At 38.8% G+C, this 14,268-nt stretch overlaps 2 protein-coding genes and 1 long non-coding RNA gene across 3 annotated transcripts in view; all 3 read right to left on the bottom strand.

Moving 5' to 3' along the window:
- Positions 1–6,702, bottom strand: part of LOC106814197 (prostatic spermine-binding protein-like) — an 8,397-nt gene extending 1,695 nt beyond the window's left edge. Inside the window, exons 1-6 of the mRNA XM_014818496.1 lie at positions 6,579–6,702; positions 6,040–6,146; positions 5,236–5,436; positions 4,815–4,995; positions 3,477–3,535; positions 2,662–2,745 (exon numbers count right to left, since the gene is read on the bottom strand). Of these exons, the coding sequence (XP_014673982.1) occupies positions 2,662–2,745; positions 3,477–3,535; positions 4,815–4,995; positions 5,236–5,436; positions 6,040–6,146; positions 6,579–6,702 (756 nt within the window). The remainder of the gene's footprint in view (positions 1–2,661; positions 2,746–3,476; positions 3,536–4,814; positions 4,996–5,235; positions 5,437–6,039; positions 6,147–6,578) is intronic.
- A 2,267-nt stretch (positions 6,703–8,969) lies between these two features.
- LOC106814196 lies at positions 8,970–10,946 on the bottom strand. Its single transcript, XM_014818495.1, has 4 exons — positions 10,894–10,946; positions 10,618–10,744; positions 10,098–10,352; positions 8,970–9,857 (listed from the first exon to the last, which is right to left on the bottom strand). Exons 1-4 carry the CDS (start codon positions 10,944–10,946, stop codon positions 9,015–9,017), a joined length of 1,278 nt encoding a protein of 425 aa, XP_014673981.1. The 3' UTR covers positions 8,970–9,014.
- A 734-nt stretch (positions 10,947–11,680) lies between these two features.
- LOC106814199 lies at positions 11,681–14,052 on the bottom strand. The gene is made up of 3 exons (XR_001394570.1): positions 13,609–14,052; positions 11,957–12,131; positions 11,681–11,753 (listed from the first exon to the last, which is right to left on the bottom strand). It is a non-coding gene; the product is annotated as an uncharacterized LOC106814199 (long non-coding RNA).
- Between the last annotated feature and the right edge of the window lie 216 nt (positions 14,053–14,268).

Raw genomic sequence — 14,268 nt, 5'->3', positions numbered from 1 at the left:
CGCACGCGACCGCGGAAAATTCCTACGACAGTATGCAGCGCTGGCAGCTATGGATTCGTGCGCGGCCTATGCATTCGGCGCACGGATCCATAGCTGCCAGCGCTGCATACTGTCGTAGGAATTTTCCGCGGTCGCGTGCGCCTTGCTGCGGAACTGCGCGCAAGATCGCGCAGCACTTCGGATAAACACCTCCTTTCGGCAACGCTTCTCTTGTATCCCGTCTCATCTGGATTTACCTTCTTTCTTTCCATTTTCTAAAATGTAACATGATAATATTCTAATATGAGATCATAAACTGTAATGTAAAGACCTACTGTACCGTAGCAACTACATAACTACTGTATAGGGCCTACTGTAAATTACTAGGTCTACTGTGTCATTACGTGTAGGTGTGTGCATGTGCATGCGCGCAGATGTGAGTACTATACCTACTAATATAAAGTAGGAGTATATAGTAATAGTATATACTTAAAGTACTGTACCTATACTATTGTGTGTGAGGTGATAATTCGCGCAGAGGATTTGGACGGAATTTACAGGAAACTAGCCGTAATAATAGGTGAAAGAGAGCAGAGAAACATTGAGAATTTCGTAGTAAATAGATTTCGTATTTATTTAGTATTATATTTTATTGAAACGCTTCAAGTGCCTGTGGCTATACTATAGTATAGGCATACTAGTACTACTAGAGCGGCTGCCGTGCTGTGCCATGCCGTGGTGTGTATCTGTGGAGACAGGCCTTTTAATTTGCAACAACAAAATTATTACTAATATTAGATCACCTGTAAGTCGCCTGCATACATGTTACATATTATACACATGGTACAATAGTGGAAACACTACTCACTAGTAGCCTTATATGTTAAAAATACTCTTACCATAGGAAACGTGCAGTAAGTAGCAACAACAAAATGCGCGCCATGGATATCCCATAAATCACTGGGACGGTGGGACCATAGATACCCCATTGGTGCGCAGGCAACCACGTGCCTTGCTTGCGCATGCTAAATACCCTCTGACGTCACTTAGCTGCTAGCTTGCTAAACAGACTGCTTTGGAACGCACACGGACGTCCCACACACGTCCCCCCCCCCATTCACGTGAGTTAATTGTTCAGTTGATGAGAAGTACCAAATAAGGACTAGATCTTATAACATTACTCTCAACCCTCTGAGCTTTCTAGGAAAATATTAAGCCAAAAACAACCTAGGACTTGGTCCTAGGTTGTCACTGAAGTCCTGAGTTGTTTGGTGTGTTTTCATATGCCAGGTCCTGTCAGGTCCTAGTTTGGCAGCATATTCGAACACACACACACACACACAGCGATAAATGCATCAATATGTAATATAAATAACCATTATAAGCCTCGTCTACACACTAAGAAATAAAGGTTGAGATTTACACCCCTAGGGGTTGGTACAATAGCTACACCCCATTGGGTTGAAAATTTACACTCCTGTATAGGGTAGAAAATTACACCCCAGTATAGGGTGCATTTTTGCACCCCATGGGGTTGAAAAATTACACCCCTGTATAGGGTGGGAAATTACACCCCAGTATAGGGTGCATTTTTGCACCCAATGGGGTTGAAAATTGCACCCCTGTATAGGGTGGGAAATTGCACCCCAGTATAGGGTGCATTTTTGCACCATATTGGCTAATAATTGCACCCTAAGGGGTGCAAATTTGATGACAGCTAAAAATAAACACACAAATACTATGTATATGGAGTATTGCAATTTATTTCTGAGGAAACAATATTGCTCTTCAAACAAGTAACAAGTAACAAACAATATATCAGCAAGAAGAAAACTGCATGATACAATACACATACATGCATTACAATAAACCTTAGAAGCTAAACTGTACATGAACTATAAAAAAAAAATACATGTTCAGTGGACTCGTTATAACAAACTCCTTGGGACCAGTGAAATTACTTTATTATATTAAAATGTTGTTATATCAAGGTTACTAAAAAAATATATATATATATAAATTAGGAGCTTAGGAACCAGGCAAATCACTGTTACAACGAGAGTTTGTTATACATATATCAGTGTTCTTTATAACGAGTCCACTGTTATACGTGTATCATCAAAATCATCAATATTGTAATAGGTGCATAATGACGATGACAATGTAAAACTGATGTACAAAGTGATTTTAAATATAATCACTTTAAAGTGACATCTTGAACAAAGAACTGATATTTTCTGAATAAATGTAATTTTAACTAGTTTTTGAGTTCACATCAAATAATCACCTCACATTTGGACTAATGTTAATGATCAATTCACCAATAAATGATAAAAACTATTGATACAATATGGTGAAGTCGAATACACGTACGTATCTAGACGCGTTATAAAAAAAATCCTTAGGATCAAAGAAATTACTTTATGAAACTGAAATTTTGTTCCATCAGTGTCGAGAAAACAGGGTTGGCGCGATTTAAATCACTTTAGCTTACTTGTGTATGTTAGTCAGGAACCGTAGGACTTTAGTGGGCAAACCTTTGTCGGTCCCAAGATCAGCAAATTGTTGCTCATATAGGAGAAGACTATTTTTACTATTACGGGGATACTCTGTCCCAAAAATAAAAAAAGCAGCGAAGGTTGCTGCAAAGCCTGTCGACAAATGTGAACAAGTGCACACTACTGTGCCATCCATGTCGATGTAGATTTCTTCAGTATCGAACGGATTCCCTTTGATGACCATTGTAGGCGTTGGCACTACAGGATCCTGGAAAGACAAAAAAAGCAGAAAACAGACAGCCCTGCCTTAAAATTATTGCCTTTATCTTCAAACTACCAAAACAAAGTATGGTTCAAAATAGAACTGAGCATTACAAAACATAAGAAAAAGAAAGCAACCTAATGTCACCCTTCCGCTTTGTAAACAGGTTCTTTCAATTTCATACGTTTCATACGTTATTTAGTATGAACATGTAACATTTGTATCACACAGCAAATAAAACAAAGGAGTGATATTGTCATCCTGAACAAAACTTTGCTTTAAATATAATCATGGAACACTTTAACTAGTACTTGTAGTTTGCTGTGACCTACATATCTACCAAAACGGGTTAAAGCCCCCAAAATGAAGTAAACAATCTTTCTCAACTATAAATATCACATGTACATTAAAATATTCTCTAATTTTCATAAGGTTTGGTAAACTTATTTCAAATGTAATCCATAGAGCAATAAATGACACAATCTTTAAACCTTGCTATATTGGAGCACAGTAAGATTTATGGGGGGGGGCATCACAGTCCTTTTAGGATTAACAGAGCTTATTTTTGGCTTACTGTGGAACTATTACATGCATGCTCCTACCTAATCAGAAGTTGCATGGTTTTGCCAATCTCAATTTGTCATCACTATCTGCATTTCTTACCATATTAGCAACTCGGCCATATCTGTGAATTTTACTGTAATGTAATAGGATACAATTTTCTTGTATCTAGATACCTTATTGATGACATAAGTCTGTTCCTTTTCTCCTAGCAGTAGTTGGAGGAGGAGACACCCTGCATCCACAGTCAGATCTATGAGGAAATTGAAGTTTGAGTTTTATGCTAATTTTTAAAGATGCAAACAAAATCAGCAAATTGATAATGTAAATTCAATAATTATTTGGTCGAAAGGTGTAAAGAAACTCCAAATGCATATATTTTCACTTTAGATACAATGCATACTTGCGAAACAGTTGGCAGTAAAATTGATAAATATGTACCGTTTCCGTTTCCGCATTGCCGATTTCCGTCATGATCATTATAGATGTAGCGCGCATGCGCAGTCGTTGTTGTTGTCGTTGCTGCCGCCATGATTTATATTAAAATCTCACTACAGCTAAACTCCAGTGTTTGTTTCTCGCTTAAAGATGTCTACGACAATCTTAGCCCCGCACTACATACATGTCAAAAATAAATGGGGGTGCTAATATGAAACAACCTTTCTAGCTCTTACAGAGAATATAGGGTACTGGTCATGGAAGAGAATTTGTCCAGATTTGTTTCATTTCAATGTAAAAACACATTATATTTTAGTTGTGTAGTGAAAATTAGTCGCCTCAAATTGAGCTCGTAATTTTAAAATTTGAAGTTGAACACATTCCGAATTCACAATTACTCCAATGGTTAACAATGTGCTATTATGCATATCTGTGTGTGCACACAGTCAACATGCTGGTTTATTAGGACATTTGATTGTATTAAAAATGATCCGCTGTTTCCAACAGCATTGTTGTATATCATTTTCTAAATGATTAATGGTTTCAAGGCATTTTCAGTCACGATGAAATTCTACTTCAAGTACTGCACACTATCTTTAGAACTGCATTGTCCTTAACTCTAAAGGAGCCGGATTATTTTACCCCATATATCGGAGATTTTTTAAATGTCAATACCCTATGACATATTACATCCAAAATATAATCAGTTCATCCACACTTCTTGCTTTACACCTGGTCCAGGTACGATTGAAATCCACCAAAGGGTTCTCCAAATATCGCGGTAATAATGCCCCCAGCACACTTCAGGTTTGACGGAGGCATAAATCGTGTGTACAAAAGTATGCGACAATACATGTAAGAAGCATAAATTGTCTTGATAATGGAATCAAAACATGCAGAAAGATAATCAGGAACATGCTCTATAAGCTGTAGTGATGTAACTTTACTACTCGTAAATTTCCTCTTTACATGCATTATATATGTGGTATAAAAAATAGTTTATTTTATCTAGAATTTTTCCCAGCAGTACTAATACAAAGAGTTAATTAATTAAAAAGGTAGTAATAAACTATAACCTTGTTTTTTCTTGTCAGATGTGCATTCTTCCAACACTGATGTGAACAGTTCACGTATTCCTTTAGTGTCGCTGTTTTTCTCAGCCAGCTCCATGATGCCATCTGCTGCACCGAGAAAAAACTTGTAGAGTGAAGCGTGAACATCCTTTCCTCCAAATGCGGCTTGAAGTTGCTCTAGGAGCTTGTAGAAAAGAAGTAGGGAAATGTATCATGTATGAAATGCATATCTCTATATATATATTATCATGGCGCCACAGCACACTCGCAGCGGCGAGTACGGGACCGTTCGGCATTAGTTTTTATGAAGGAAAGTTGATATACAGTGACCCCCCCCCTCCCCAGTTACAGCATACTCTCAAAAAACACATGTTCTGAATTGGGTTAATGGTATGTAAAATATTAGCATTGTGGTATTTCCTACCTGTGTTTCTGCTTTCAAAATTGGAAATTCTTGGAGAATTTCCACAACTGAATGCTTGGCTATATACTCTATCCTGTAGCCCCTTGTTCTGTGCATGTTGTCCTTCACTATACCCACATCTGGGTTTTGCCTTGCCGCCAAGAGCTTCAGATCATGTATGTGTCGCTGAATGCTTGCGGCATCTTCACCTTCCTGAGTTTCCTAATTGAATTATAGAATGTTGAAAGCACTGGAAATTGAATTTTTTCATTTTCATCAAAGCAGTGTAGGAATTATAAGTAAATGCACTGATAGAATAGAGATTATAGTAATCTATGTTAAAACTGAAAGGGTACCTGCAAGTGATAATGTAACTCAAGACCACCTCCAGACAAGTGTATCTGTAACCTTATAACTACAGAAATATAATTCGTTTTAAATTATAACACAGTTCTTTTATAGCATATAAACAAGTAGGGGCCTATACATGCAAGATATGACTCTATGCACTCAGAGAATAATAAGCTTCTCAAGTGCACAGATTATTTATGGAATTATCCCTGCTAGTTATCCACCTACATGTACACCTGGGTTGATACTAGACAGATGTGGATTAAACACACCATGTAATTTAAGATGTACTCAGGGTGAGGATTCAAATGCTCCAATTGTTTGTTACAGTTAGGAACTACTAGCCCAAATGTTCTCCTATAGGTTCTTGTTACAATATACTAACAATAAACAGGAAGTGTTATCAGGCGAATTCTAAACTACATACTGGTTAGTAGATACATAATAAAAAACAATTATGAATGTTATGCATACGGCTAAAGAATCCCGCTTCGCTCGTTTCACTGGGGAGGGTGGCTGGTTGGGATCAATTGGTGCCTTCTTGTGGCCATACAATGCCTTCTTCTTCAGAACATCTTCATCTTGCAGAGGAGACCTCTCGTATTTAAACTTATTCTTGAGCGTGTACGTGCAAACGCACGCACGCACGTGTACGTGCACACGCACGCACGCACGCATGCACGCACGCACGCACGTCTACGTTCACACGCACGCACGCATGTGTACGTGCATATGCAGGTACGCACGCGCGCACGTATACATCCAAACGCCCGCACGCACGCACGTTTACGTACACACGCACGCACGCACGCATGCATAATAAATCGGTAAGAATCGCTATCGGTTGATGTCGTGTAGACGCTACAGAATCGCTAACTCGAGTTAACGCTCGAGCTCGAGCTCGAGCTAACTCGAGTCGGCGAAATTTAATCTTAACATCTTAAGGAGGAGAGATAGAGAGGAGGAGGAGAATAGATCTTAACATCCAGTAACCATATTTTGGCAAAACATACCCTTTAGTTCTGCTGGAAGCCTCGCTTCTATTGCCCGGTATAATGAGTTGGGGGTCAAATGGTCCCCTGCCTTCTTCATTTTTTCGTACTCTTCGTCAACCATCTTCTTTCTTTCGTCGTCCATTTTCGAATGGCTGACCGTTGGCATCGAATTCGCTAACCGTACGTGTATTACACTGTTTCGTTCGAACCTTTGATATTGCCGCCAGCCAATGACTGCACGCTGAAATTTCTGACATTCTTGCCTGGCGATCGAAATGCGCCCCCCCCCCATCACCGTTCCAAACACATTTAAATTTCACTCAGTCTCATTTCATGACAAGATCGTCACTATGGCGCAGCATGGCCCCTACCCGGATTTACGCGGTTTTAATTTAAGAGACATTAATATAAGTACGCGGACAGTCGAGGAGTCCATCGAATTCTTACAGTCAGTAGGGCTCATCAAGAGGGTCCAGCTATGCGCTAACTGCGATGAAGAAATGAACCTAACGCAATACGCACGACGTGCCGACCAGTTTGTGTTTCACTGCACAAGGCAGCAGTGCCGGCATTAGACCGAATAATTCTGTCCCATATAACCTTTTTTATATTTTGGTGAGGGTTATTGGGACAGAACGGGGTTCATTGAATGCGGCCTGGACTTTCGACCCGATTACAGGAAGGTTGCTGACATTGTTAGCATTTTCTGTGGCTGCCCAACGCTTCTCTTGACTGCTACAGCCTCTGCAAACATACAAGAGGATTTATATAGTCTACTTGGCCTCACAGAAGATACCAAAGTTGTTGCTACTCTTCCAGACAGGTAAACCGTTGTGAAATTCGTTTTTAGACATTTCTGTGTGTACCTTAACAGTGATATATATTTTAAATTAATTACAAATTTGTTTAATGTTTGAAACTGTTAATTGCATTAACAATTGTGTATTTTTTAGAGCAAACATTTTCATCTACGTGCAAGATTCGCCAAAAGAGAACATGGAAGGCGAACTGAAATGGATCGTAGATATGATTACTACTAAACAGGAAATGGCACCCAAAACAATTGTATATTGTAGAAATTTGCACAACTGCGAGTTCATGTACATGTGGCTCATGGAAGAGTTAGGACCCTATGCGTACAAATGTGGTAAGGAAACCATAAGTAATAGAATGGTTGAAATGTACCACAGCAGAACGGATGAAAAAACGAGTGATCGTATTCTCTCTGAAATAAAGAAACCAGCAAGCAGTATTCGTATGCTGTGTGCAACCGTTGCATTGGGAATGGGTATAGACATACCAGACATCGGACAAGTAATAAACTGGGGCATTCCGTCTTCAGTAATGACTTTCTGGCAAGAGCTAGGCAGGTGTGGAAGAGATGGCAGAAAATCATTCCATCACATATCCGTATGCACGATCTCTGCTACTGTGCTCTGATGAGGAATTAAAACAAACCATTACCGGGGACATCTGTTACAGAACAAAAATTCTAAAATTGTTTGTGTCCAAGGGAATGACAGTTGATATTCTCACTGCAGGAAAATGTATGAGTAATGACTGTGAGTTATGTTCGTGTGAACAATGTTCATGTTGCAGCATTTGTTTTAAGAAATGCTGTTGTTCGGGAAAGGTTGCATCAAAATTCTAGATGCTAGGGTGAGAATAATAATAAATCTGGAAGAATAAATGGTAGAAATCGTCACAGTAATGCATCAAATTCTTCTTTGCCTTATATCATCAGTTTGTGTTTGTAATATTTTCTCATTTGTATCTTTCTTAAGCTATGATGGTGTAAATATTTTACCAGTATGTTTTTACCTTGCATTTATCAGTTTCAGCCTTTTGACTCGTTTCCTTATATGCTTGTTGATGCATTTACGCATGGCAACAGGATTTGAGCACGAAGTATTGAAGATGAAATCCCCATATCCTTGATGGTATCGTGGATTTTGATTTTTTACACAGCACTTATGTTTGACTAGAGTTTCTACCAAATGGTAAAGGTCCTCCACTTTTTTCATTGATGTCCTTTTCCTGGTACGTTGTGTGGGAATTTCGCAAATGTTGTCCATAATACTGCCTAATTCTTTTCCAATCCCTATCATTTCCCCATGTCAGGCTATGGTTGCTTCTGATAGGTTTCCTGCTGCATCTTTAACAGATTCTAAAATTGCAACCAAAGTACGCAATGATCATGTAATCGTATCACAGGAAATTCAAATTGTATTCTACAATACAATACTTTTCATTAACTATTCCTATTCTATGTGCCTTCTCTATCAAAATCTTGGCAAACTTCATTTAATATGAAAATAACAAATGTTTTTGCGCGTTTGTTATGCGTTATATATTATTTGTTGGCGACATCATTGGCATATTACATCTGTGTCTGTTCAGTTACCACCATAGTTACAGAATCACATTTATAAATCAAGGTAATTTGAGACTACATTAACCTTTGAACTCCTTGTTGTAGAACTCCATCATCAGATCCATTTCTATGTTATTGTTACTTCCTCCCTGGACATTAACAGTTCTGTTCCACTTTAATTCGTGGGCCATTCTCGGTGGCAATGCGCCGTGTGTGTCCATCAGCAACCGGTGCCCACATATGAAGTATTTTGTGTGATTGCATTCGTAGAATTCAATCATATCCTCCTTCCAGTAGGCCGTCATTTTATCCCCATTGTTCGACCTGTGACGAACCATTTCACCGATGCCTTTCCACAATAGTGCCTGCGTGTATTTAAATGTGAGGTCGTCGTTTACTTCATGTGGGGCACTGTTGCGCGTTTCACATGCCCTGGAACAGTACCATTCTCTGTGCAGCACATCACTGTCATTCATTATGCTCATGCATGACAAATGGAACCATTTTCCATTCTTACACTTCTTGTTGTCACACATAACCATGCCTTCACCAGAATCATTTTTGCACACACAATACCTGTAGTTGTCATCTGTTGACGTGTTGGCATTTATCACAGCGGTAGTGTTTGGTGGATAAAAACAAATGTCAACCACTTTTTCACAAATGTCATTGAGATAACTGCTTAGACGACAGCTTTCGGTTGGCAGGTCTTTAGGTGACTCTGAAACGGTTCTGCATCCCATCAAACTCAATGATGTGGCTAGGATGTAAGCTTCTGTAGCAAATCTCAACAGCTCCGTCGCTTCATTAAAACAGTGGGACACTTCAGCTTTTACGTTAACTTGCCGATAAGCATTCCGTATGTAGTGCAATGTTCCAACACTTCTGGCACTCTTCTGTGAGTATAGCAGCCTGAATGTATCCTGTAAAGAATGACATCAAACAATAAATAACTCCAGATGTAAAAATACAAGACGGTTTGTCAACATTTGTAAACTACATATCGTATAGGTCAAGTGATTTATTTAGTGTAAATGAATTACTGAATGTTCTTCACTAATTTGTTTACAGTACATTCCGGAAATCGAAATTGCATGTAACAATTACTACTAAGGTTTATTATATGATCGAAACGAGAGTTGAGACTGGTAGTATTTTTTTACCTGTAGCAAAATACCGCGCTTGTGCCACTCCTGTATTGCCGGATGGAGCCCTTGCAGTTGGGCCCAAGCACTACCAGCGTTGATGCGTCCATTTTTGGCATCATAACCTCTCTCTACACTTAAACCGTCGCCATACAATGGAATAACCACAGGTTCGTCACTCAGCCCGACAGGAACGTAATCATGATAGCTTTCCATGATATCTATCATTTCGGTGATTTTGCTTTCATCCTTGTCAAGTACCCCTAATGGAATCTAAAACAAAAGTTTCGCAGACAAAACATGTACCTCATTTAGGAATATTTTTTATTACATAATGTTTACGTTTTAATAGCTCAACTTGGACCAGTACGGTTATTAAGTGTGAACCATTTTTGGCTAATGCTACGTATGACTGAACATTAGCGGATTTTATGCATTAGAAAGGTTGATGAACCCAACCGTTAAGAAAATGTTTGTACGTGGTTTTTTAAACAAGGAATTTAAAAATTTCCCAGAGAATATTGTTAACAAATCTCACCAGCTGACTTTTCTTTTTAGAATTCTCTGCATGCATGTGCAGGTTAATTTCTTCTTCAAACACTTCTTTATGGAAGAAAGGGAGATGTTCTTCTAGTGTTTTCTTTACTACTGTTACATAGTCAGATCTGCAATATATGGAAAATACATATTTTACTTCAACCTTTGCTGCCAATGTTGATGGACAATGTATTTAAAAATTTAAGTTTTGTATATATGTTGAAGAAGTATTTTGAAAATTAATTTGGATTAACAACAATGTCATTCCTATTCCTACCGAATAGTCCTATTTTCTGTTTCACTCCGAATGAAGATGCTGCATGGTATCATCTCCACCTCTTCCGGTGAAGGGGCCAGGTCTGACAGGTGTAGCGTTGGAATTCTGTCAATTGCAACGTACGCCTGGACCATGTTTTTCATGACATTGCCAGTTTTCCTTGACGTCTGGTGTGCACGCAAATGACTGTTTACGTTGTCAAACACAATGCTGTACGCACAATTTTGATTGTGCGTTTCTTGTGTTTCGTCATTTGCCTATGTATATATAAAAATAACAGAACAACTTAACAATATAACAAATAATTTTAAACTATGGACTTGCTCACATTTGCATATTACTTCAGATTTTAAAATGTTGGTGATTATACATTTTGATCTATGTTACTTACTTGTTCAGCAACATCGTCTACTGGCGAGCCTTCCGCCAAGTCTCTTTCTGCCAGGTCTGCTCGTAGTATTTCCTCTGCTGCATCTGAAAATCAATTTTTTTAAAGATTTAATACAGTCTCCCTAAATAAAGATAGCTACATAACTAGTTGCAAAGTATACAAATAAAACTCCCATCATTCCTACAGTATTTATAAATGTACTTTTAAATGTATTGTGAATGCAAAGAATGGAACATGAATGAATCTGCTGGAAAGTGAGAATATTTAATTAAGTTAAACAATACAACAAATTAAATCTTTGAGGAATCAAGTGAAGAAATAAAATTTATCAATAGTACATCAACTTCAATTTAAAATTAAACTTAAATTAATGTATATAACATATCTTCAAACCTTCATCTAAATCGTCTGCAGTATCCGAATCAAACGCATACGTCGTACATTATGTCATCATCATCTGCACCATTATCTAGAAAAATAAAATACATTTTAAACAGCTTGTAAAATTGAAGAAAACGTAAAATGAATTTAGCATGTAAAAAAATCAAATTATTCATTGGTCACACTTGTTAAAACATGTGTTGGTATGATTTTCAGATTTATTCAGGAATTAAAAATCCACAAAAAAGGCACTAAACGACAATGTTCTCTCTGTGAAAGGAGTTTTCTTACCGTTGATATCAAATAACCTTCTTCTGGCTGGTTTTTGGCATGTGCCAATAACGGCTGTAACATGATCTTTGCAGCGAAGAATGTCGTTGTCAAATGACTTTCTAATTCGGTTTACTGCAGATCTCGTTCCATCCTTTCCCAGACAAAGGCCAAGATGATTTAGCCGGACAAATGCCTGAAATAAAATTATTTTTGTAAACACCTCGTTATATTACATTTCAGTTTGTGACATTTTGGACTGAAAGAGAGTAGGAAAGTGCATATGAACGCAATGTCTCCATGTACTATATAGCTGGTTTACCATTCAGAATTTTTGTACTTGAATTTTTAATTGAATTTTTTACTACCGATTGATATACTAAATGTTCACTTCATACAATAAAACACATTATATCAATCATTTTATAACAAAGGCATTAATGTAGCATAGTAAATTGTGATTTTGATAACCTTTATCAGGCCCGTAACCAGGTGAGACGGGATACTAGAGAAGCGTTGCCGAAAGGAGGTGTTAATCCCAAGCGCTATAAGCGCAGATGTTGCGCGCAGTTCCGCGGCAAGGCGCACGCGACCGCGGGAACGTCGTGCACATCTATGCACTGCTGGCAGCTATGGATCCGTGCGCCGAATGCGGCGCACGGATCCATAGCTGCCAGCGAAGAGTCGACAAGTTTAGGGCAATAGAAATGAAGCCGCTCAGGTGCATTGAGGTGTTCTTGCAAGCTAATTAGATTTGTAACTTCATTGCAAATATTCCGAGAACTGTCTCTGTGTCGCCCGCTGTCTATGTGTGCACACTGATGCTCTGTGTTGCAATGTACAGGTATCCAGTCTTCTAACTTGAACCACCAGGGCCTTTGTGCTAAGGTTGCCTGGTTAATTACTGATACGGCTAATTGCACAGAAGCCGCTGAACGTAACAATGCTAACTTGTTACAAGCAAGTTAGCATGCCTCAGAGGGTCATTAACAGTGAAAGGGTACAGAAAGGAAGTCACGCTCATACGCTGTATGTCCCCAAACGACAACAATGCAAAACATTAAAATAATAAGGAATAATAGCATAATAACAATAACAGTCATAATAATCATAGTGATCAGAGAAATAATGAAAATAATTGTAGTCACAACAATAATAATAATAATGATAATAAATATCATACGATGTTCATCCTAACACTAGCATAACACGCTTGTATGTGGCTTATATTGAGTCAACTAAGCAATAGAATTCTACAAATCTCAAACTAACACAAACAGGAGAACTCAACTTATAACTGTCTACTGTACTGTACTAACTACTAACAAACTCTGTAGGCCCCCCCTAGCTACTTGTCGTAGAGAATTAGTAGAGTAGTAGAGATAGTAACAAACGGTTCAAATTAAACATGAACTTTCATATTTACGTAGACTCACTAATAGTTGTAATCGTTACTATAAGGAATTATTCTGCTCTTATAACATAGTACTGATGTATATATATGTATATGTATGAAGAGCTAATAAACACCACAACGGAAAAAGGGGGAAATAGTCCAATTTCACGGCAATATATATTATTCTACTGAGGCCTGTGGGAGACATGGTTACGCTGCAATATCCCGGCCTAGGAGTATCGTATAGAGACTAGCTGTAGTACTATAGCCCGCTTACTTGCGCTATCTTCTTACTGCCGCTCTCTTCTTTCTTCCGAATCCGAAATTCCAATCCGAATCGGAATCCGAAGAATTGTATCCGACTCTTCTTTTTTCGTCTTGCGTGACATGTCGCTGGAAGCAGGCATTGCTTGTCCGGCTACATGCGGAGTTTGATCGTCGTCCTCGTCTGAGCCTGTCCAAGAATGTCGCGTGAATTTCGGAGTGCGTCTGCTTCGTTGATTGACTGGGCTACCCAAGTTTACTTCGAGGCTCTCCCTAGACCCTCCTGCATGATGCGGGGTTGTGTTGAGCTGCTCCTCGTTTTCTATCGGGCTCTCCTGTACTGTCCGGTAGCGTCTAGTGCTTTCCTCCCACCTGTGCCGGTACGTTAGTGTAGATCAGCCGCTCCCCCTTCGTCCGCCGCCTCGCTCAGCTGTCCCGCGCGTGATAACGCAAACGGCGCAAACGTCTTCGGCTCGCGCGCTCTCTCGCCGGCGCGTGTACGTGACGGCGCAACTCTCCGACCTTGGTAGTTTTCCATAGACTGAAGGCACAGGCACTTGAAGCGTTTCAATAGAATATAATGCTAACTAAATACACTCGCTGTATTTCATACGATTTAAAAAGAAATACTCATCCAACAGTCGGTAAATGTATTTACTTAGTACAAAATTCT

The sequence above is a fragment of the Priapulus caudatus genome, unplaced genomic scaffold, assembly GCF_000485595.1.
Source record: "Priapulus caudatus unplaced genomic scaffold, Priapulus_caudatus-5.0.1 Scaffold883, whole genome shotgun sequence".
NCBI classification, from domain to species: Eukaryota; Metazoa; Priapulida; class Priapulimorpha; order Priapulimorphida; family Priapulidae; genus Priapulus; species Priapulus caudatus.
This window is presented reverse-complemented; position numbering and strand designations above follow the sequence as displayed.